This window comes from Glarea lozoyensis, assembly GCF_000409485.1.
Source record: "Glarea lozoyensis ATCC 20868 chromosome Unknown GLAREA10, whole genome shotgun sequence".
In the NCBI taxonomy this organism is placed as follows: domain Eukaryota; kingdom Fungi; phylum Ascomycota; class Leotiomycetes; order Helotiales; family Helotiaceae; genus Glarea; species Glarea lozoyensis.
In genome coordinates, this window is record NW_007360984.1 from 244,756 (window position 1) to 265,629 (window position 20,874).

The following is a 20,874-nucleotide window of genomic DNA, read 5'->3' on the forward strand; positions in this document are numbered from 1 at the left end:
CGGCTACCGTGCTGAGCGAGAGTTTTACAACAGATGTCCCTCCATGAAGGATGTGATTAATGCATTCAGGAACACGCCTAGTGGTGATATTCTGCACCGAGAAGCCATCACGAAATTGCTCGTGTCTTACTATGAAGCTGTTCCCGCAGTTGCATTGGAAACGAAGTTTGATGTGTCTGTGTCGCTGACTCAAGCTCTACAAGATATGGATAACTTGAAAGCAACTCCAGGAGACCGCGGACTACGCATGATGGAGCTGGAAAATCTCTTCATGTTTGCGCATTTTTCGCCCGGAATGCGTTGGTTTACTAAGGGCCAAGATATCCCATTTTCACCCTTCATGGCCATGCTTAAGCTCTCAGCAGAGGCTCCTGCCGACGCGCCACTACTACGTTTACAATCTGTTCTATCGTCAATCAATCAGAGCAACCAGATACTCCAATCCCAAACCTCAATCTCGGCTCTGGAGTCCTTGATTTTACGATTAAGAGACACATCTGCTAAATCAAAAGCGAAGCATATCTACGCCTTTTTGGACGACTGCATGTCTAGATGTGCAGCCACTCCGGTCAAATATATCTACATGCTTGAGGAAATACGGTCTGAAACGCCCAAGGACGCGGAACTGCCACCATTCAGTCTCCTTACGCTAGTTATTGCTGAGCAGTGGCCGTTTCTGGTGAAAGCAGAAAATTCTCATGCAGAAGATATTGCGACATTCGTCAGAGACTATATGGCCACGTGTGTGAAAATTAAGGAGGATGAGAAAGCTATGAACTCTGTGCTAGACAGTCTTCTTGTCGCAACTCCGAAAGATACAACCACAGGAGCTATTCTGTCGCAATTCAGCGAGCGGGTTGGTGAAATTTCCATCCCACAGCCAAAAGTTGCCTCTCCGACAACCAAGGAGTCCAAAGTTGAGGACGACAAACCCTCTGAAGCGGAGAAACAATCTGCAATGACCATGATGCAGGATGACGCTCCAGCTGCAAACGAGGATCACAACGCGCTTATGAGGTGGACTGCCAAAGATGTTGAAGAAGTTGTGGAGGGTGGTCATTTGGCATCCTTGATAATGCTATTGTCGTCAGAACACTTACACATTCGCAGGGAAGCCCTAACAAACATTTCAAAATTTGCCGCCAAGCTTAAAGAATCCACCTTCGAGGAAAAGGAGCAAATATGGCTGCTACTTTCTGAACTTGTGGAGAGCAGTAGAAAGGCTATTGACGAGGCGCCTCTGAGCACTATCATAACAGCATTCGCATCCCACGCCGTCCGCGTTCTCAACGACCCTTTACATTGTCTCTATCCAAAAGTCAACAAATTTCTCTCGCAAGGCCCAACTTGGGATTTAGACAAAGTTCCATTGCTGTATAAAGTCCTTGACGAATCTCCAAGTCTTGACGATGCTTACTATCAAGAAGCAAGCTGGCTTTTGAATTATATGCTAGCTGGTCTACGCTCAGCACAAGACATGGCCATATATCGTAGGAGACGAGTCTTTGAAAAGCTTTTTAGCTTGTGGAATAGCTCCTACCTTGCACCCGGCCTGAGGGATAGAATATTAAGAATTCTTTACAGGGCCACTACAATCGAAGGGGGCAGCACCACACTGATCACTAGATTTAGCACGATGACTTGGCTGGAGGCTCAGGTCGCCTTAGGTGCTGGAACGTCTCTCAAGGTTCTAATGGATAGGATCCTGGAGTCCTCGGATAAAAAGAGGGTTGGAAAATGGGCAAAAGGCGTTACTCGTGTGAAGGGGAACACGTTGAAAATTTGAAGCATAGATAGATTACAGATACCCAGAAGATGTTTAAAGCTAGATTAATTACTCCAATCCTGAAATGTGATCTGGAATAGTGAAATTGCACATTCGCTGAGGCTGATATAACATTTAGCACGGCTGTGAAGCTGGGCAGAACATCGAATAATTGGGGCTCAGGAAACTAGCTAAGCGAGGTCAACCTTGTGTTGTATGAGCCAAATGCCGTCGTGGCTCAAAGTGGCACATTCAACACTCTCGACAAAAGATCGTCATTCACCTGTTCACATCCAAGAAACCCCTCACAGCGCGGACACTCAATTGTCACGACTTCTCATATCAGATCTCCACATTGTAAAATAATTCCTACGATACCTATACCCAAATAATCTCCAGCCTCCTTTGCAAGCACCGCTCGCAGCTTGCGCGTGTTGCGCCAAACCCGTTGAAGAACATCCCTCGAGGGACCTGTAACTCATTGTTGCTACGACCAGGAGTGCTTTTTGCAAGAGTGGCGCTACTGTACTACGATATCACGAGTTCCAGTCGGCACGTTCTTGGACGTCCATTCATCTACATCTGCAGCGGATACCAACCAAGCCCAAACAGCCTTCAGCAACAACAACATCGCACGCACCACCGGCTTTCGAAAGACACATGAGACCTGATGCATGCTTCGATTGCTAGAATCAATGCGACCGTAATGTCAATCCGATATACTCCAGACGAGTTGCACTTCCTGAGGGACTCGCCCTTAGTGGTGAAGCCTCCAGGACTGCCACCCGTGGAACAATGGATGGGGTAAGCTGAGATCTCCGCCATGTTTACGACTAGAATTGACATTTATCAGAGCTCCAGCAGATGCTACTGCCCGTAATGCGGCCAAGCCACAGACTGACAGGTCAAGGAATTATGATTCTGACTTTACTCTAGATCAACCACACAAACGGCCGGCCCCCGAACGACATGTTTCTCGCAATAGTGCCAGTATGATAACCCCTCTATGCTACAATCTCGAGTTCTAATTATGTACAGATCCTGAGGACATCATCCTCGGTCCCCCCAAGACCGCGTTCATGTCGGCAACCTCCCTTCGCAATGCTGGAAAGGCATTCGACTCGGGCGAGCGAACACCCGGCCGAGAGCTTGACACACGCGATCGCTTTAGTTTCCGCAGCAATCGAATAGCAGAAGGAGAGAACGATCGCCCGCGAGACGGGCGTAACAACAATCTACGAGTCAAACGAAACGAGGGTGATCAAGATAGTGATGGCTGGAGTACAGTCAAACCACGAAAGAGCTTTGGTAATGAGGGCGCCGAGAGATTTAATGGGAGGATGGGTTTATCAGACAACCGGCCAAAGGAGGACCGACGATTCAAGGACAGAGAAGATAGAGATGTGAAAGACAGACCAGCACGTGGCTTCGATAATTATTCGCGCGAGAAGGAGAACGAAGACCAAGATCGCGACAGCCGACGCAATGGCACTGGCAGAGGACGCAATGAACCTTCATGGTTTAAAGATAATAATGATGGCCCGCCAACACCAAACAATCGTAATAGTAATGGCGATCGCTTTATGGATCGCAGCCGAGGCTGGAGAGAGAAGGAACGAGAAGATAGAGATGATCGGGTAGTCGATAAATACGACCGAGGTGATCGACGGGAGCGTGGTGATAGAGGCGACCGCGGCGACCGTCGATGGGACAGAGACAGAGACCAACGCCAAGAGCGTGAGCCCGAATGGTTAGCTGAGCCTGAAGAGGAGAAACAACAGGCGCATACTCAAGAAGACTTTCAGAAATGGAAAGATCAGATGGCTGGCAAGGATAAAGCCGCCAAAACGCCTGCAGCGGAGACCCCTTTGAGTGCAGAAGCTGGTGGTGGGTTTTTTGGATTTGACAAGCCTCAAAAGGTGGAAACCCCACTTGCTATGGACACAGGACCTGATAAGTTCTTTGGGAAATGGGCATCACCAAATCAAGATGGAAACACCGATTCTGGTATCGAATCTAGAAAGGAGGGAATGGCGAAAGCGAATACTACTGGGAAGGCATCCCGTTTCACGTCTTTCTTTACCCCACAGGAGGAAACACAGCGACGCCAGACTGAGCCTCAACCACCGCCTCCTATGCCCATGCCACCTCAAGGTGGAGTTGAGGCATTGTTTCAGAATGCTCCTATATCACAGGCGGAGAAGGCTAAAGAGACGTTGGCATTCCAGCAGCTACTCTCTAAACTTCAACGAACGACAGTCAATGGACCGACAGGTTCGACTCCTCCAATCAGCTTAGCTCAGCAACCAAAGCCGCCTGCTGTCGAGAAGCAACAGCCCATTTCACACAGTATTCCTGTTACACATGGAACGCCGGAGCCATTCCAGCAATATCGTCATGATGAAGGACGGCAGCCGGCACGGAACTCTCAACAAGCCCTACAAGACCTACTGGCTCAGCGACAGGCTACGAACAGTCAGCCTACATCTAGGCCAGACCAAATGCTACAAGAACTAGTTGGCCAACGCCAAAATGCTTTGAGTCAATCATCAGTACGACAGGACCAGCAGCCAAGCCGAAACAATAATACTGAGTTCCTTATGGGCTTGATGCAGAGTGCAAAGGCAGCGCCTGACCCACAGAGAACCGAACAACTTCTTCTGAGAATGCCACCAGGTCAAAAATCATCTGCCGATCGAGACCGTCACATCCAGCAGCAACTGATGGAGCAGGAACTTCAACGAGAAGCAGCGCATAGAGAAGCCGCCCAACGTGAACGTGCTTCCGCGCAACGTCAAGCTCGTCCACCACCAGGATTCTACGACGATGCCTCCTTCCAACGCGGTCCACCACCCCAACACGAGCGCCAACCAAACAACCTCCAACCCACCCAAATCCTCCAACGCCCACCCCCACCAGGCCTCGACCTCGGCTGGGAGCGTCCAGCCCAACTCCAACCTCAACACCGCGTCGCCCAGAACATCCCTCCCCCACCAGGCCTCCAAAACGGTCCAAATCGCGCCATGCCCATGCCCCAACAGATGTTCCCACCTGGCTTCCCCATGGCCAATTTCCCACCTGAGATGCCTGGTCCACCGCGGAATATCCAGATGCAACCACCGCCTGGATTCTTCAACGCCCCGCCGCCGGGCTTCATGCCGCCTGGTATGAGCGGTTTCCAGGGTCCGGAGGGAATGGCGTTCGGTCCGCCTTTTGATGGCAGGGGCCCGCCGCCGGGAGGGTATAGGAGACAGTAGACCCACGTGGAATTTGAGGTATTTGACGGGTTTGGAATGGCGAGTATTTGATATGGAAGTTGGGGGGAGAGTGAGTTAGCTAGCCAGAGGGGTTGTATGTAACTATTAGATCGGTAACGGGAATGGACTGGATGTTACATGACATGACATGACGTACGTTGGCCTGGGTCGGTGGGGGATCTGGGTAGTATGATATGATATGATAGAGTGGTTTAGCTATGTGTTGTGTTATCTTTTGTGTTTGACTTATGTGAGATGCGCTTGAGTGAAATATTTGAGAATGCTATTGACATCTGGCATATACATATATGGGTCGCGACATACCTTGCTTTACCGGTAAAAGCAATGGATGAAGTTCAAGATGAAGACGCTCTCTACGCACATCAGAATGCCGGCACAAACAAAGCATTCAATCCTAATATTCTTATATTCTCATATTCCCACCATCTCACGAGTCCTGCTCCGCGAACTATCTATCCATCCACAACCACCTAACTAATCACAAACACCTAAATAGCCCCTCCCATTTACCTACACCCCCACACCTTCATCACCTACTTCCCTTCCCCAGGCCCTTTTCAACATATACACAAACGCAAACGCTAACTCGACTATATACCAAGACCGCACCACCCAACCCACATTTCAAAGGACTCATAAGTCTACTTCTCATCACGGTATCCCGCCCATCAGCGCAACGCTATCCATGCCAAATTGCTAAACGCCTGTCCATGCATTTACGGATCGCCTCATTCTTGTACCCTAATGCCCCACAGCAAGCAAGGCAGTAATAAACCTTCGCTCCCAACCCAAAAGATAAAACCCACTTCTTCCATGCATCAAGATTTATCCTTCTTATGCCCAAAGAAACCCCTCTTCTTCTTCTTCTCCTCGCCCTCACCCTTGCCCTTCTTCTCCAACTTCCCAGAGCCATTGACGCCATTAAGCGGGATAGGAGCCCTGCCACTCGATGAGTTCATGCTCATAGCAGCGAGGCCGGCGGTGGGAGGTTGTGGGGATGGTCTGTTGTAATTCGCGCCGTTGGGAGGAGGCGGTAATGGGCCACCTTGGCTTCGAGATGGGAGCCCGCCTGGTCTTGAGCCGGACGAAGCAGTCATGGTAGGCTGAGGTCGAGGTGGTGGAGGGTCGTTCCGCATGAATAGGTGATCAGGGGCTTTGGGTTGTGGTCTATCAATTGGAAGATCTAAGCGTTTTCTTGGAGCGTCAAGGTCTCGTAGTTGTCGTACGAATAGTGAAGGAGTGAGCATATGGCTGGTCACGAGGAAGATATCCTTGTTGCGTGCTTCAGAAATTTCGTAACACGCTCGAGCTTCTGAATAGGTGGCTCCTCCAGCCATGAAAACGACCACTCTCTGTCGATTTTCCGTTGTGGACGTGCGATTTCGAGCCCAAGTAGGTTTTGCACTCCGCAGTGATGTTTGTGCTTGCATGGCCAGCTCCTCCGAGTTGTCCATAGGAGGCCTTGTGTAAGGAAAGAGACTCTGATCCAACGTCCCCTTGGATAATTCTTCCAGCATTAATTTGAGGTTTGGCTCAAACCTTGATAAAGCATTCCCCTCGTCGTCTTGTGAAGGCGGGGGTATTGGTTTTCTGGCAAACATGGGCTGACTGGCTGGCTTCGTTTGTTTCAAGTCCTCCTTGTAAGTACGCCCACCGAGCAGGTCCAGATTTGATATCACCACTGTGTCCTGCTTCTCGCTTGGAAGACCAGCGTGAACCAGAAGACGCTCGTAATCCTCTTCTATCATTCCTTCGCGAAACAGAGCGTACATCAGTATAAGGCGCAAACGCTCAGCAGGTCCAATTGATTTATCATCAGGATGGATAGGATCAGCAAGTAGACGTATGACCTGGTCCGTAAGATTCTTTGGCTTCCGGAAATCCTCATCCAGCCCCGTGGCCAAAGACTGTTCCACGAGTCCCAAGTCGAACAGATTTTGATTCGCAAATACATCCATACATTCCTGGGCCATAGATAAATGCAATGAATATGCTTCTTTCAACTCTTGAAACTGTGGTAGTCCTGCTAGCATATCTTTGATAGCGCTCAGACTTGTAGAATCGCCTGCGGCATCCGTGAAATGTGGATTGTCGGCAATAAACTTTTTAAACTCGCCCTCGATTTTACCGATCGTATCTTTCATATGTCGATGTCGATTCTCCGTCCAAAGCTTATCCTTCTCGCCGATTTCCATGTCCTTGTCTTCTTCCTTTCCCGTTCCATCGCTGACAGCGATTCTATACGTGACTTTTTCATTATCCTTAAGTGGTAATAAGTCATGCGCCATTGCCTGGTAGGTAAATTCATGCAACAAAGGAGCCATTAAGTCCAGAGAACGATCCGTTATCACAAGTACACCTTGTGGTCGATTTGCAGGAGGTGGAAAGTCGGGGTTGAAGCTCTGGTAAGAATCAAGCTCTGCTTGGACCTCCCTAGCCAAATAATCACATAGCACCTTTGCTTCGTGTTTCGCGTTCGGTGGATTGTCGCGAGGCCTATACCAACGCACTTTCGGTATTTCTCCTAACGTTATACATACTCCGACAATCTAATTCAAGTTAGCAAGCGTACTAGCTTCTGACACAACTGCCCCACCTTTTGCGCAAGCACTTTCATATGTGGCATAACCATTTGACTACACGCTGGATGGTACAGCATAGGAAAACTCCATGGATCTCGTAGCGTTATTAGGTGCGACTCGCGCGGGAAGAAGTCCACGGTCAAAGTCTGGAAGTTCGCTATCTGTTCTTGTGCCTGCCTCGACTTGTCGAAACGATGCCGTAATTGTGGTTCAAGTACAGATGTCCAAACGAGAAAACTCCGGCGATATCTTCGGCGCTCGAAGTCTGCCATGAGGCAATCGACGACATAAGGTAATGGCGACAAGAGGTATATGGCGTCCATATCAGGGTTCATATCCCTTTTGTCCTCGATTCTCTCGATATCTGCCTCGACTTAGTATCGGCACACTCAATGCTCTGTAACCACATACTGGCAATATTCTCATTGAGAATATCATCTTCCTTGACCACATTGTCTATTATCTTCTTCGAGTTCTCGTCGATGACCAGCACTTTCCACTGTTGTATCGTCAGTACAGTAAATACAGAGAAGCTTGACGAGAGACTTACATCGCCTCGAGTAATAGACTTGATCGTGTTTAGGATTACTGTTGTGCAAGTCAATAATTGTGCGACCCTGTAGCAAGTTGTACTCACTGTCCCGCTGCTCCTTGATGGAGGAGAGCCCCATCTTGCGTAGGTCGAGGTGCCGCAGGGTAGTGTACGAAGAGAGTGTGTACCAGAACCAGATATACCCAGTTGTTTGTGTTTTGAATATTGAACTACTTTGAGAGCAGAAAGAGTGTAAGGGGAAAGGTCGTGTCAAGAAGGGTACTAAGAGGTCGAAATGTGTCTTGGCGGGGTTGTTCTTGCGATTCCACTCACAGTGTGTTTCGACTGAGCCATACATTCTGCCGCTTAAAGCGGTGAACGATTTCTCCACAATCCAGGACTGGGGTCCCGCGTTGCGGCTCTTACTTGCAGAAATCCACACCCATGGAACGAGCTATTAAAACCCGAAACAACATAGGCTTTCAAGTTTATTTTCAACTGCTGCCATATGAACGGACATGTAAAAATTCCCTAGATCTGAAAGGGGACTTGCAATACTCAATCTCAATACCAGAGTCTACTTTTGAAAGCTTGTTGCGCTTTCTAGCTTGTGAATCATCGTCTAATGCCCGTCGTCGGATTTGAAGCAAAGTTGTAGTTGCAAAAGTTCACATATCATTAGGGTATCATATGCTAGCGCTTATAAAACAAGACCAACGCCGTAAATGTTATCTTTCGACGAGCTCAGAGACGACCGTCCGAGCCCCCACCTAGATATCGCTCGACATCATCATTCTGGTAGAACATCTGTCTGAGTCTAGCCGATTTCTTCTTGTCTTTTTCATCTAGCTTTTTGATCTTCCCGGCATCAAGTCCCCTCGGTTTCTCTTTTCTCCTACGCTCAGCCTCTTTCGGCAGCACAACTCCAATGCCCATTTTATCGTCTTTTGGCTTCGTCTTTATCGGAAATTGTATACCTTGACCTGCAGCACCAAGACCAAGCCTGGAGTCCGGATCCCAGCCGTAAGATGCAAGATATGCCAGACCTTTGCGATTACGATCGAGGTGTGAAGGGGGATGTGAATGCGCCAAGCAAAGTTGGTGAGCTAAGGAAGCCTCGTGAGGATGAGATTTGTTGTCATTGGAAACAGTGATGGAATGTGTACTGTCTGTGCCATCTTGAGTACTATTCGAGGTAGAAGGGGCAGATAATAGCGGTAGGTTGCAGACCTCACATATCTGTTCTACCGACGATTCTCCCATTTCCTGTCCTTTTAGCTCAGTGTTACCGTCTGTCTTCGAGGAAGCATCGGCTTTTTTCGAGTCAGATGACAGAACGAGACCCAAATAGAAGTCGCTGATAGATTTCGCGGAGGTATTTCCTGAAGGTAGATCCGCTGTGGCGCTCAAGCTTGAGGGAACGAACTTTACTCCCTTCCTCTTGATACCCGCTCCAAATACTCGTTGATCTTGGAGCGGTATCTCGTATTCATCGTCGTCTGACATATTGGTAGGCAGGCAGAGCACCAGCTCGCCAGAAAAAGATGTGATGTTTGTTGTTGACGGCTGAAGAAGCGGGAGCTGGAACATGGAAGAGCTTCCAAACCACGCTAAGATAAGATAAGCTCAAAGCTTAGCGTTACACCCTTGCCAAAACGACAGTGGTGCCAAATTTAGATTTCCAAATTCCCCTTTCGAAGCCCAGATTCTTGAAATTCGATATTGACATCGTGCAAGTTCGAATTGGCGGCTCTCCTCACATTTTGACCTCGCATGCTACGATGCCTGTGCCGTTCGCCATACAACTGTTTACGGAGGGTATTGACTGGTTCCCAAGCCTCTTCAATATCTTCAAGGTTGTCGTGCTGGTCGCGGTCATTGCTCTTGTAAAATGGATATGTATGGGCGCATCGAATACATCGGAACGTAAGCTACATGGCAAAATAGTGTTAATAACGGGAGGCACGTCGGGAATAGGGGCAGCAACTGCCTTGGAATTGGCACAAAGAGGAGCTCAAATTGTGCTTCTGGTGCATCAATCACCTAAAGATGGATTCCTCGTCGATTACATCGAGGACCTACGAGAGCGATCCGGGAACGAGATGATATATGCAGAGCAGGTCGACCTGTCTTCTTTATACAGCATACGCAAATTCGCAACGAAATGGATCGACAACGCGCCGCCGCGACGACTAGATATGATCGTACTATGCGGCTCAACGCTTACTCCCCCAGGCAAACCTCGAGTGGTCACAGATGAAGGAATAGAAGAGAATTGGATGATCAACTACCTCGCAAACTTCCACCTCCTCAGCATACTAAGTCCCGCCATCCGTACCCAGCCGCCCGATCGCGACGTCCGAATAGTCTTTACAACCTGTGCCGCGCACACGCGATCCCCAGCCGTCGACGACGGAAGTGATGCTCTAAAGAAGAAAGGCTGGTCCTCTTCAAAAGCCTACGCGCAAAGCAAATACGCACTCACAGTATTCGGACACGCCTTTTCCAAACACCTCGAGTCCTATAAACGTCCCGATGGAGCTCCCATGAATGCGCGCGTTGTCTTCGTAGACCCAGGATACTGTCGTACCCCCGGTATGAGACGCTATCTCACCCGCGGCACACTATGGGGTCTTTCCGTATACTTGTTAGTTTACCAGAGCATCTGGCTCTTCCTTAAGAGTCCTGTGGGCGGTGCTCAAAGTTTCCTCTATGCGGCGCAAGAAGCATCACTCGGTCGTGGCCATGGCGGAAAGCTCATCAAGGAATGCCGCGAGATGGAGTTTCCCAGGAAGGATGTCAAGGACGAGAAGATAGCGAAGAAGCTTTGGGAAGGGAGTGAGAAGCTTATTGAAAGGGTGGAGCGGGAGGAGGCTGTCAAGAGAGCGCTGGCGAAGAAGGAACGAGAGGAGGCCGAGAAGAATGGGAAGGCCGCGGAGGAGAGTGGGAAAGCAGGGAGTGAGGTAAAAGGGGATAAGAGTGCGAAATCGAAGAGGCAGAAGAAGGCGAAATGAAGCGGAATTGATCGAGGGGTTATGTAGCATAGCAATGGCGTTTAAGAGATGGGAAAACGTATGGCCCTCACTAGATGAGTTCGCTTTGATATAACATATAGAGGTATAATAATAGCAAGACACGGAAGAGCGCCGTATCATCGAGCAATATACATTAGAGCGACCTGAGTTTCACTTTGAATAGGCTTCATGTACAGGAATCTAGAGCAAAGCCGTCATGCTATCGCAGATAGTCAATGATATTTTATATACGCTGTTCCAGTGACACTCCTCGATTTAATTCTCCGCAAACCACTAAAATCTAGAGTCTCAAGATAAAACAGATAGACCTCGAAATTCCATAAACCACCTCCACGTGACACCATCCCTCCCGGCTAATCCACGGCCCACAACCAATCATTCCCCCTCTTTTCCCCTCCCCATTTGCGCACCTCTATGACCGTCAATAAGCAAAATCTGCTCATTCCATCCATTCAAGCACAGCTTGGGTCAAACCACAACGGTTTCATGGTGTAGGGGTTAGCGTAAGTTTTCACTCGAAAGATGTGATTATTTATGTGTTCCACATCCTGACAATGTATACAGACGATAGATTCTGATTCTGTAGACTCGGGTTCGATTCCCGATGAGACCTTCTTTTTTTGGTTTTTTTTGGTCCATCGGGTAGTATTAGTAGGATTTTGGTGTTTGTTTTGCGTGGGAATAGGTTATTGACTTCGAGAAGGTACCCGTCGTTCTCGGGTTTCGTTTTGGTCTTTCTTTTTTATCCCTTTTTTCCAGCCTTTTCTTTTTAGAAGACTGTTTTCAAACTTTCTTTCCTTCCCACACACTCTCTCATTTCAAACTCACTTATTTGATTCTGGATTTTCGTACCAGGACGAGGATTATCCATTAACACTTTCAGTGACAAAATCGAACTCTTCCTGCTTCTATGAACTTGTAGTTCTGTCGCACGATTTCCTCACCAACTCGACTTTCTTCACTTTCTCACACACCCAAACTCCCTTACAACATTAAACTTCACTATACACTTTCAATACTCGAACTTTCTGACTTTCTTCACGTTCCAGCTCTCAACTATGAGCCCGACAAACATTCGCAGAAGCGCCGGTAGAAAGCAGCACTGTCGTGCGGAATACATCTGAAGATCAGAAACTTACCACAAAAAGGCAATTTCCAAAATGGAATTACCCATTGAACTAAAGATACATAATTGGAAAAAAACCATGAGAAGAAGGAAAAAGAAAGTTATGATTTTACAGCGTCGTGGCCGTCGAAGTCTAGACATAAATCAGTGACAAGAAACAAGAAACAACGTAAGTATTTCAAGCGGCCTAGAACTTTTACTTTTATTTTCCCTCTACTTTGAACCTGACTCCGAGCCTTCACTGCATTGCATGTTTGTATTTGAGGAGTCGAGGACCTAGATAGAGGGGGAGCAAGGAGCACATAAGACTTGGTTTAGTGAGATGTGGGACATGCTCATGAAAGATAAACAATTAGAGAGAATTCGCAGCCATCAAAACTAACATCCCAAACGCATCGCCGCTCGTCATCCAGGAATTCAGGTCATTCATCTTACCTGCATCACCTCCCTGCCCGCTCCTAAGCGCCAACAAATCGGCATACCTCAAATAAGACCTCCCATCTCTCGCCCTCAGCATCTCGTCATACCTTTCTATCCACTCACCCTCCGTCGCCGCGTCCCAAAGCTGTTTGTGAGCAGGAAGCGGCAGAACGGAGAGCCCGACACGGGATTTGGCCCGTTGTCCAGGTTTGATGTCGAACAAAAGGTGTACTATGAAGAGGACCGTTGCGGTTCTGCGTTTGGACTCTACCAACACCCACTCTTGCCATTCTGGACGCCGGCCTTCGACTTCGGCGGTGCAGACCAATCGGTATTGATCAGCTCGGATTGCAATTTCCTAGCGGGAAAGACGGTTAGCTTGTTGATAAGGGGAGGAAACCGAAGGTTTACCATCATCGCTTTAGTAAGCTCGAGGTCGAATTCAGCGGAGAATGTGCCCTCGTCAAAGATTCTGAGGAGGATATATACCGTGATTGCTTGAAGCATGGAAAGCACAGTCCACTCATCTCCGCTCGCGTATTCGTCCATGAAGCGGTCCTTTTCCATGGCTACATTGCGCCAGATGAAAGAACTTGTTCCAGGTGTTTTGTTGATGTAGAGTGATACGATCGATTTACAAATCTCCAGTGTCGGTTGGAGAGGCGGAGTTGCGCAAGTCAGAGTTTGACATGAATTCGGGTCTGGGGATGGCAGCGATGTGCCATGGATGAAGGGAGGAAGACTTTTCGTTGCAAGGGCTGTGGCATACGATTTGAAGTTCTGCAGAAGAAAGGTGCGGCCGATATGTGAGCCTGTGGGGAGATATGTGTGAATGAATGGACTTCTGGACGGAGTGAGGGGTAGCTCAGGGTCCATGGGTCGAAGGACTAGGTAGGGGGTATGGAACATGCAGTCTGCGGGAGTTGAGAATGTTGGGTCGAGGGTTAAGCTTGGTGGACTAGAGATAAGCCAGTTGTTGGGGGATTGATTAGTTGAATAGCCATTGGACGAAGCATTGACACCCAAGTCAGGAACTTCTAAGTCTTCCAAGTTTTCCACAAATCCAGCATCCGGTTCCCAGAGAGCGAGGTCGTTCTGAGGCGTCAGGTTGGGCACAGGAGCAAGCCAAAGACTTGGAGACTCCATATCAAAGCTGATCTGAGCGTCATTGCCGTTATCTCCATGGGAGTTCCAAGAAACATTACTTTGATTGCCTGGTTCTGGAATATCAACAAGCAATGTGCCAACCGAGTTTGGTTCATCAGGCAGAGCAAATGCAGGCTGTCGGGTTGCGGACGCACTTCTGCCAGTCAATTCATAAACACAAGTAAGCCCTCTATCATCGCATCGACTACAAGTTCGGAATTCCGAGTTGCATTTTGCCTTGGCTTTCCGACAAGCTGCACATGATTTTCTCAAGACCGGGAGATTGTGTACCCCTTTCTTCCTACAGTACAGTACGTGTCGATTTCTTGAGGTTCCTAACCAAGAATTGTGAGACTGACCAACCAAAGCGTGCCAGACAGCAGAAGGAAACAAATCATACGTTTTATGAACGCCTTGGAGCAGATCTTGCAGAGGAACTGTCCGGGTTCATTGTCGATATGGCCGCTGGAGGATGCTCTACTGGTCCCAAGCTCTATATTCAAGGACATCTGTTGTGACCTTCGTATATAGTGGCTTACAGCAAGACTAAGCGGAAAATATCAATCTTTCAAGTCGCCTACGGTTTAATGCCATGAGGAATATTTTGTGTAGCTAGAAACTGCTCGATGTTGATGGGAAGCCAAAGAGGCTCCCGCTGCGGGCTCGGCTGTTTAGCGAGATAACGACTCCACACCTCAACCTCACTCCCTCTTCTCTTCCTACAACATGAACAAATTTTCCAAGATAACTGTCATCGTCGCTCGGGTTTCTGGCTTCGAGAGCTCCCGCAATATGCTGGTTGAATCCTCTAGAATACAAGGGGCTCGGACGTACTAGGAGAGTTAAGACTTCGTCCCATCCATACCTTTATGTCCGATCATCCGTCTAGTGTTTTGTCGATTTTCCGGGCTGCACAATATTCTCCGGTGCACAAAGTCTTCCGCTGCCACAATTACTGAGTGCATGAATCCTTGTACTGAGGAGGTAGGACGGATCGGTGCTATTAAGGGTATTGAGAGGATATGATCAACTTTTTGGTGCTGCTATGCTGGAAGATTTAAGAATATTACCGAGGTTTGTTAGTAATCTTAGTATACCCTTATATCCAGTGTAGTTGCATCGAGGTTTCTGCACCGTACTGGGATTACTGTTGCGTCGTTATTGTTCACGTCCGGAAATTCTTGTCGTCTTGAAGTGTCTTTGCAAATGTATAAGATGGCAAGCAATACCTCTTTCTCCTCTTCCTTTGATCACTCACCTCATCTTCATCATCTTTCGAATTCCCAACGCTTCTATATCTTACCGTTATCGTTCCATCTCAACCTCCTTTCAAACAAACTTTCCAAGTCACTTCTAAATATTTCGAATCACAATGGCAGGAGATCTCATTCTTGTAAGGAACCACATGTTCCACAACCATTTTCATTAACGACAATCACTCACACCTTCACAGATTACGGGTGTTTCTGGCTTCATCGGATTCAAGACTCTGATTCTGGCTCTTGAATCAGGATTCACAGTACGAGCGGTTATACGCAAGAGCGAACAGGCCGCAAAACTCGAGTCCCACAATCGAGTCGCACCCCACAAGGGCAATCTACAATGGGTTGTTATCCCCAATCTCTCCGACACGCACTCTTTTGATAAGCATCTCACTGGCGTCACGGGAATTCTTCATATCGCTTCCCCTCTTGCCCACGAGGTACTACCCATCTCCATGTCTAATCTTCACAAAGCTAATTCATTTCAGTCGGACGACTATCAGCGCGACATCATTGACCCAGCCTTGAAAGTAACCCAGTCTATCCTCAGCGCCGCCCACCGCGCTCCATCCATCAAACGCGTAGTTATCACCTCCTCAGCCGTAACCCTAGTTCCTTTCGCCTGGATGTTTGGTCCAGCTCCCCCATCCCCAGACCTCACAATATTCACCGCCGCCGACATCAACTCCAACAATGCCGGTCCCTACAGCTCGTCAATCGAAGCATACTTCGCATCCAAAGCCCTAGCCCGCATTGCAACCAAAAAATTCATGGACGAGGAGAAGCCCGCATTTGAATTCGTGAACTTGCTGCCATCTGTAGTAGTCGGGCCAGACGAGTTAGCTACTAACGCTGCTGAAGTGTTGAAGGGCGGGAACCAATTCACATTGGGTCCGCTCCTAGATGCCAACATACCGCAGATGGTAGGCGCTGCAGTGCATGTTGATGATGTGGTTCGTGCGCATATCGACGCGTTGAAGCCGGGTGTGCAAGGGAACAGAGAATATATTCTGAGTTCTGACGCGCCGGATGGTATTAATTGGGACGATGTCCAGCAACATGTCAAAAAATCCTTCCCCGAAGCTGTGGAGAAAGGGACGTTGAAATTGGGCGCGAGCGTGACGGCGAGGCCTTGGAGATTGGATGCTCAGGCGACGGAGAAGGCATTTGGTTGGAAGTTTGCACCGTTTACTGAGACGTTGGGAGAGGTTGTGGAGCAGTATTTGAAGTTTGTGGAGGTGGAGAAGAAATGAGGGTGTGGTGGTTTCTGAACTAGGTAACTTGAATCTGATCTTATAATTGCGTGAAGATTCAAGAAATCCCTCATGTGTTTGTGATAGCTCTGAATGTTGGAAACTAGGAATCGATCTACTGTTACGTTCTGTTATCAACATTTCCTTCGAATGTCCACTAGCAGCTCTACCATCTCTCTCTCCTGGTAGCCGATCCGCACCGCATCCGCCAGCAGTGAGATGGATATCCGACAGGCTAGACACGTATCGCCGTGCGCCCGTCAGTTCATCTAACCACGCGCTCCTATTTTTTTCATATTTCGGCGGTGATAGAACAGTGTCATGGTTTCTGTAGCCTGGTCAATTCGTTCATAAGATTGTCTAGTGTAGAGTTTTTCAAAGAGGCTGTGTTTTACGTATAGAACGCTAGATTAACACTCTCGGAGGGTTCTTTAATGGGACTTGGGGATTGAAAGATGTTCGAATTTGGATATTTGTGTTGGAGATCATGTTACTAAGAATAGCTAAGGTGAGGTTACGTGCTTTAGGCGGATTGATTGTGTCCACCTAACTAACCTACACACAGGTAGGTACCTACTAGAGGTCCAAGTCTAGTAGATACGGAGTATGACAGGTTGAATCCCCAGTCGTAGTCTTATTTTCAAGTTGGCTTCAGTATGACGGGCGTTTAGATATGTCAATATTAACATCAATGCTAGCTAGTCGTCGATGTGGATATGTAAACGTGTGAAACACTAATATTTTGGTCAAAGTGTAGGATGGATGCTCGAGACAATAAAATTAAGCAAAGAGTTTGTGAACACCATGAACAACTAAATACATTTGGGAGATCTCTGGCGTAAGAAGGTAATTATATACAGAAAAACATCGCTGACTCAAATTTTGATCTCCAAATCCCACTTCATACACCAACTGGACCAATCTCAGTCAACACAACAGTTCTCTCCTCAAGAGCAACATACTTCTTAGCGAACAGCATTTTCGGGTTATTATTAGTCGGGCACAACTTAGAAGTAGCAGCGCAAACTCTTCCACAAGCGTTCACTAGACAGTATGTACTTTCGCAATCGGCACCGGTGTTGCAGGCCGTCAAGCCAGCACATGATACGGATATCTTACAGACTCCAGCTCCGTTTACATCAGGGAAACAAGTGCCACCGCATGAACCGCCACAGGCAGGGAAGCCCCCGGGTGTGCAGGAGTAGGTGGATGGGAGGACGCATTGGCCTTGGCCGCAGACGTATCCGGTTGCACACTGGGGTACTGTTAGTGAAATAATAACAGGTAGGTCGGAGAGTGGAACATACCGCATTACCACATGCGCCGCAGTTGGCGTTGCTTGAGGTTAAATCGATACAGGTGTTACTGCAAGCTGTTTGGCCTGTTGGACAGGTAACTGCCGGTGGAGGTGGAGGCAATGGAGTCGATGTTGCTGTCGCCGTCACCGTCACAATTGGTGTTGATGCATACACTGTAGTTTGTGTAACACCAGCGCAAGAGCAAGCGCTAGTGTATGCAGCATATGATTTACAGTATGTTGCATAGGCTGGAAGTACGCCTGGAATAACTGCTGCTTGTCGCTTATCAACGATGATGGTCGAAGTCGCTAGAAGAGTTGGCAGGGTCGTAGTAATTGATACCGTCACAGTTCTGAATTGGTCAGTATGATGACAAAGAGCATGGATGCTAAGCTTACGAAGCTGATGGTGTGATAGTTGTTGCGAGCAATTTCGAGCAGTCTGCAATTCTAGAGGTACGAGGAGGTGATCCATTGGTACCAGCTATACCGCGGGAACAGTTGTCTGCATTACAGGCTCGCTTGAAGACATTGGAAGCCACAGCCTGAGAAGAGAGGAGACCGAGAAGAGTAAATGAGAACTTCATTTTGAATCAATGGCTGTTGTTGGCTGAGCTTGTGGGTTGGTTGAGTACTGTGACGGCTTGATCTGAACACGAGGCAGGCAGCGCACGTCTTTATACACATCTTTTGATAACCTCTGGGCGAGAAAGTTCTTAACTTAAACCTGGGGTACATAGAGTCTAATCGTTAGGCTCTAACGGTCTGGGACACAATAGTTCAGACAGCTTGTTGCCATAACTCAACACCTCACACTCCTAAGGCGTGTCCGAAAAGACTATTGAAGTAGCGAGGCCATTCCAAAGCCTATTTGAGAACTACTGTACGGTGTCAGCTGTGGACATCTCACTAGCACCAACGACCTAACCTCCTACTAGATGCCCAGCCGTGTTGGCACCAAAAGGCTTTTCTTAAACTTTTTAAGCGTTTCTGAGAGTATTCTTTACTCGTCAAAAAGAACCCTTCTCAGATTAGCTGAGCTTCTGAGTAAACACATGATCACCCAGATTGGGACGAGCCAGTGCTAACACAGATAAACTTTCCCCATGCTATGAATTATTGACCATTCGTATAGTCGAACTTAACGGCAAACGGGTTTGTGGCTGGCTGGCTGGAAGTCCAGGTGCAGGTGGTCGTGGGTGGGGAGAATTATTTGCGGCTGAATTAAACGAAGCCACCACCCCGAACCTCGGGAGGGGCGCTAAGACAAAAAAAGTGCACCTAACGTGAACTTTTCCACGACATTACTCTCGACCCGGTTGATGCGAAGTATTGTTGCATTGCATCTCAATATTTCTCTATTTACATATACAAACCCCGGGAAAATGGCTCCGTCAGCGACGACCCCTCCCCCAGTCGAAGATCCCACGATCCTCGCCCTGCGCAAAACCGTGACCTCTGAGTCCGAACCCCTCGCTCGACGATTCCGCGCCCTCTTTTCGCTCAAGCACTTTGCGTGCCAGGGTTCTATTCCCGCCATCCAGGCGATCGCCGCCGGGTTCGCATCGCCATCTGCGTTGTTGAAGCATGAGTTGGCATACTGCCTTGGGCAGACGAAGAATTTGGCGGCGGTGCCTTTTCTTAGACAGGTGCTAGAGGATCGCGATGAGGATAGTATGTGCAGACATGAGGCGGCGGAGGCTCTGGGTGCTATTGGAGACTTGGGGAGTTTGGATGTGCTGAGGGTTATGAGAGATGATGCGGCGGAGGTTGAGGTTGTCAGGGAGACATGTGAGATCGCTGTGGCGAGGATTGAGTGGGAAAACGGAGATGGAAAGAAAGGCGAGAAGTTAAGGAATAGGTATGTTCATGGCTTGGATTGCACAGACATTTGTTTATTGATCGGATCAGTGATTTCGCTTCTATTGACCCTGCGCCTCCTGCTGCATTACTGGAAACTCCAGAGACAATCGAGAGTTTGGAGAAGAACTTGTTGGATACCAAAGTGCCTCTATTCTTACGGTACAGAGCCATGTTTAGTCTACGGGATCTCGCCTCTCCTCCAGACCTCCCAACCGCCACCCCAGCGGTCCTCGCCCTCGCAAAGGGCTTCTCAGATCCGTCAGCACTTTTCAGACACGAAATCGCCTTCGTTTTCGGCCAGTTATCACACCCAGCGTCGATTCCAGCTTTGACTGCTGCACTTTCTGATCTGAAGGAGGAGAGTATGGTTCGACACGAAGCAGCAGAAGCTCTCGGGAGCTTGGGTGAAGAGGAAGGTGTCGAAGATACTCTGAAGTTATTCCTGAATGATAAGGAGCAGGTCGTGCGAGAGAGTGTGGTGGTAGCGTTGGATATGGCGGAATTTGAGAAGGGCGGGCAAACAGAGTATGCATTGATCCCAGAAGCAGTTGCTGCATAAAGTGCTTTTTCCTCCTGGTCCTTTTAGGGATTTGAGAATAGACTGCTTGGTACCAAAGTGCTTGGGCCATCAATAGCAACTTTCAAGAATACCAAAAGTTTAAGACTTTTCCATAGCATATGTCCAAAGTTCCATCTAGAATTCAGGTATAGTACGTGACAAATTCAATTGTTTGTATTCCATCTTTTAGGGTCAGCATGGCTCAAAACGCACGTTATGCTAGAGTTCGACTCACTTATAACCACAGTCGCAAGTATAGAAGATCGTGCTCCCTTCATCGGCACTTCTCAATTGGACTGAAGTATATTTCACCTCCGGCCGTCCGCATTCTGGGCATGGAACTTGAATGGTGGCAGTATTTTCTAAATCGCTTCTCTCGACTTTCTGAACTACAGATCGTTGTTGGCGTAGAATTGAAGGAAAATGCGCTGGATTTGTTTTCGTCGTAGACATTTTCGAGGACGTATCTGCAAGTCGTCAGAGTTTAACCCCTCCAAGTAGAGACACAATTCTGCCAACCTTGGTTTTCTGCGCCGCAGCAGTCGCAGGTAAGAACATTGTTCTTATTTCCCGTGGATGATTCCAAGAGATTACCGCAGTCCGTACAAAACACGATTGAGCCTACTGCCGACATATTGAATGGTATATTGTGTTGTGAGTCTTGAAATAACGAATTGCGCGACTACAATAAAATTTACAGAACTGGCCACGGCTGAGAATAATTTGTTCGGCAAAATCCACTCCGAAGCGGCCCGA

General features: G+C 48.2%; 9 protein-coding genes across 9 annotated transcripts; 5 read left to right on the forward strand and 4 right to left on the reverse strand.

Moving 5' to 3' along the window:
• Positions 1–43: 43 nt before the first annotated feature.
• Positions 44–1,786, forward strand: GLAREA_05081 (uncharacterized protein; the record flags this gene model as incomplete). The annotated part of the gene is made up of 1 exon (XM_008078370.1): positions 44–1,786. One exon carries the CDS (start codon positions 44–46, stop codon positions 1,784–1,786), a length of 1,743 nt encoding a protein of 580 aa, XP_008076561.1.
• A 685-nt stretch (positions 1,787–2,471) lies between these two features.
• On the forward strand, positions 2,472–5,022 carry GLAREA_05082 (uncharacterized protein; the record flags this gene model as incomplete). The annotated part of the gene is made up of 3 exons (XM_008078371.1): positions 2,472–2,569; positions 2,619–2,755; positions 2,804–5,022. The coding sequence occupies 3 exons, from the start codon at positions 2,472–2,474 to the stop codon at positions 5,020–5,022; spliced, it is 2,454 nt and encodes an 817-aa protein (XP_008076562.1).
• Positions 5,023–5,861: 839 nt separating this feature from the next.
• GLAREA_05083 (Sec1/munc18-like (SM) protein) lies at positions 5,862–8,296 on the reverse strand (the record flags this gene model as incomplete). Its single annotated transcript, XM_008078372.1, has 5 exons — positions 5,862–7,592; positions 7,640–7,989; positions 8,037–8,124; positions 8,176–8,213; positions 8,263–8,296. 5 exons carry the CDS (start codon positions 8,294–8,296, stop codon positions 5,862–5,864), a joined length of 2,241 nt encoding a protein of 746 aa, XP_008076563.1.
• Positions 8,297–8,901: 605 nt separating this feature from the next.
• GLAREA_05084 (uncharacterized protein) lies at positions 8,902–9,663 on the reverse strand (the record flags this gene model as incomplete). The annotated part of the gene is made up of 1 exon (XM_008078373.1): positions 8,902–9,663. One exon carries the CDS (start codon positions 9,661–9,663, stop codon positions 8,902–8,904), a length of 762 nt encoding a protein of 253 aa, XP_008076564.1.
• Positions 9,664–9,938: 275 nt separating this feature from the next.
• On the forward strand, positions 9,939–11,171 carry GLAREA_05085 (NAD(P)-binding Rossmann-fold containing protein; the record flags this gene model as incomplete). Its single annotated transcript, XM_008078374.1, has 1 exon — positions 9,939–11,171. The coding sequence occupies one exon, from the start codon at positions 9,939–9,941 to the stop codon at positions 11,169–11,171; it is 1,233 nt and encodes a 410-aa protein (XP_008076565.1).
• Positions 11,172–12,670: 1,499 nt separating this feature from the next.
• Positions 12,671–14,393, reverse strand: GLAREA_05086 (Zn2/Cys6 DNA-binding protein; the record flags this gene model as incomplete). Its single annotated transcript, XM_008078375.1, has 3 exons — positions 12,671–13,096; positions 13,150–14,219; positions 14,285–14,393. The coding sequence occupies 3 exons, from the start codon at positions 14,391–14,393 to the stop codon at positions 12,671–12,673; spliced, it is 1,605 nt and encodes a 534-aa protein (XP_008076566.1).
• An 863-nt stretch (positions 14,394–15,256) lies between these two features.
• Positions 15,257–16,399, forward strand: GLAREA_05087 (NAD(P)-binding Rossmann-fold containing protein; the record flags this gene model as incomplete). Its single annotated transcript, XM_008078376.1, has 3 exons — positions 15,257–15,277; positions 15,338–15,586; positions 15,635–16,399. 3 exons carry the CDS (start codon positions 15,257–15,259, stop codon positions 16,397–16,399), a joined length of 1,035 nt encoding a protein of 344 aa, XP_008076567.1.
• Positions 16,400–17,300: 901 nt separating this feature from the next.
• Positions 17,301–18,283, reverse strand: GLAREA_05088 (uncharacterized protein; the record flags this gene model as incomplete). The annotated part of the gene is made up of 3 exons (XM_008078377.1): positions 17,301–17,654; positions 17,707–18,049; positions 18,096–18,283. 3 exons carry the CDS (start codon positions 18,281–18,283, stop codon positions 17,301–17,303), a joined length of 885 nt encoding a protein of 294 aa, XP_008076568.1.
• Positions 18,284–19,081: 798 nt separating this feature from the next.
• GLAREA_05089 (ARM repeat-containing protein) lies at positions 19,082–20,118 on the forward strand (the record flags this gene model as incomplete). Its single annotated transcript, XM_008078378.1, has 2 exons — positions 19,082–19,557; positions 19,608–20,118. The coding sequence occupies 2 exons, from the start codon at positions 19,082–19,084 to the stop codon at positions 20,116–20,118; spliced, it is 987 nt and encodes a 328-aa protein (XP_008076569.1).
• Between the last annotated feature and the right edge of the window lie 756 nt (positions 20,119–20,874).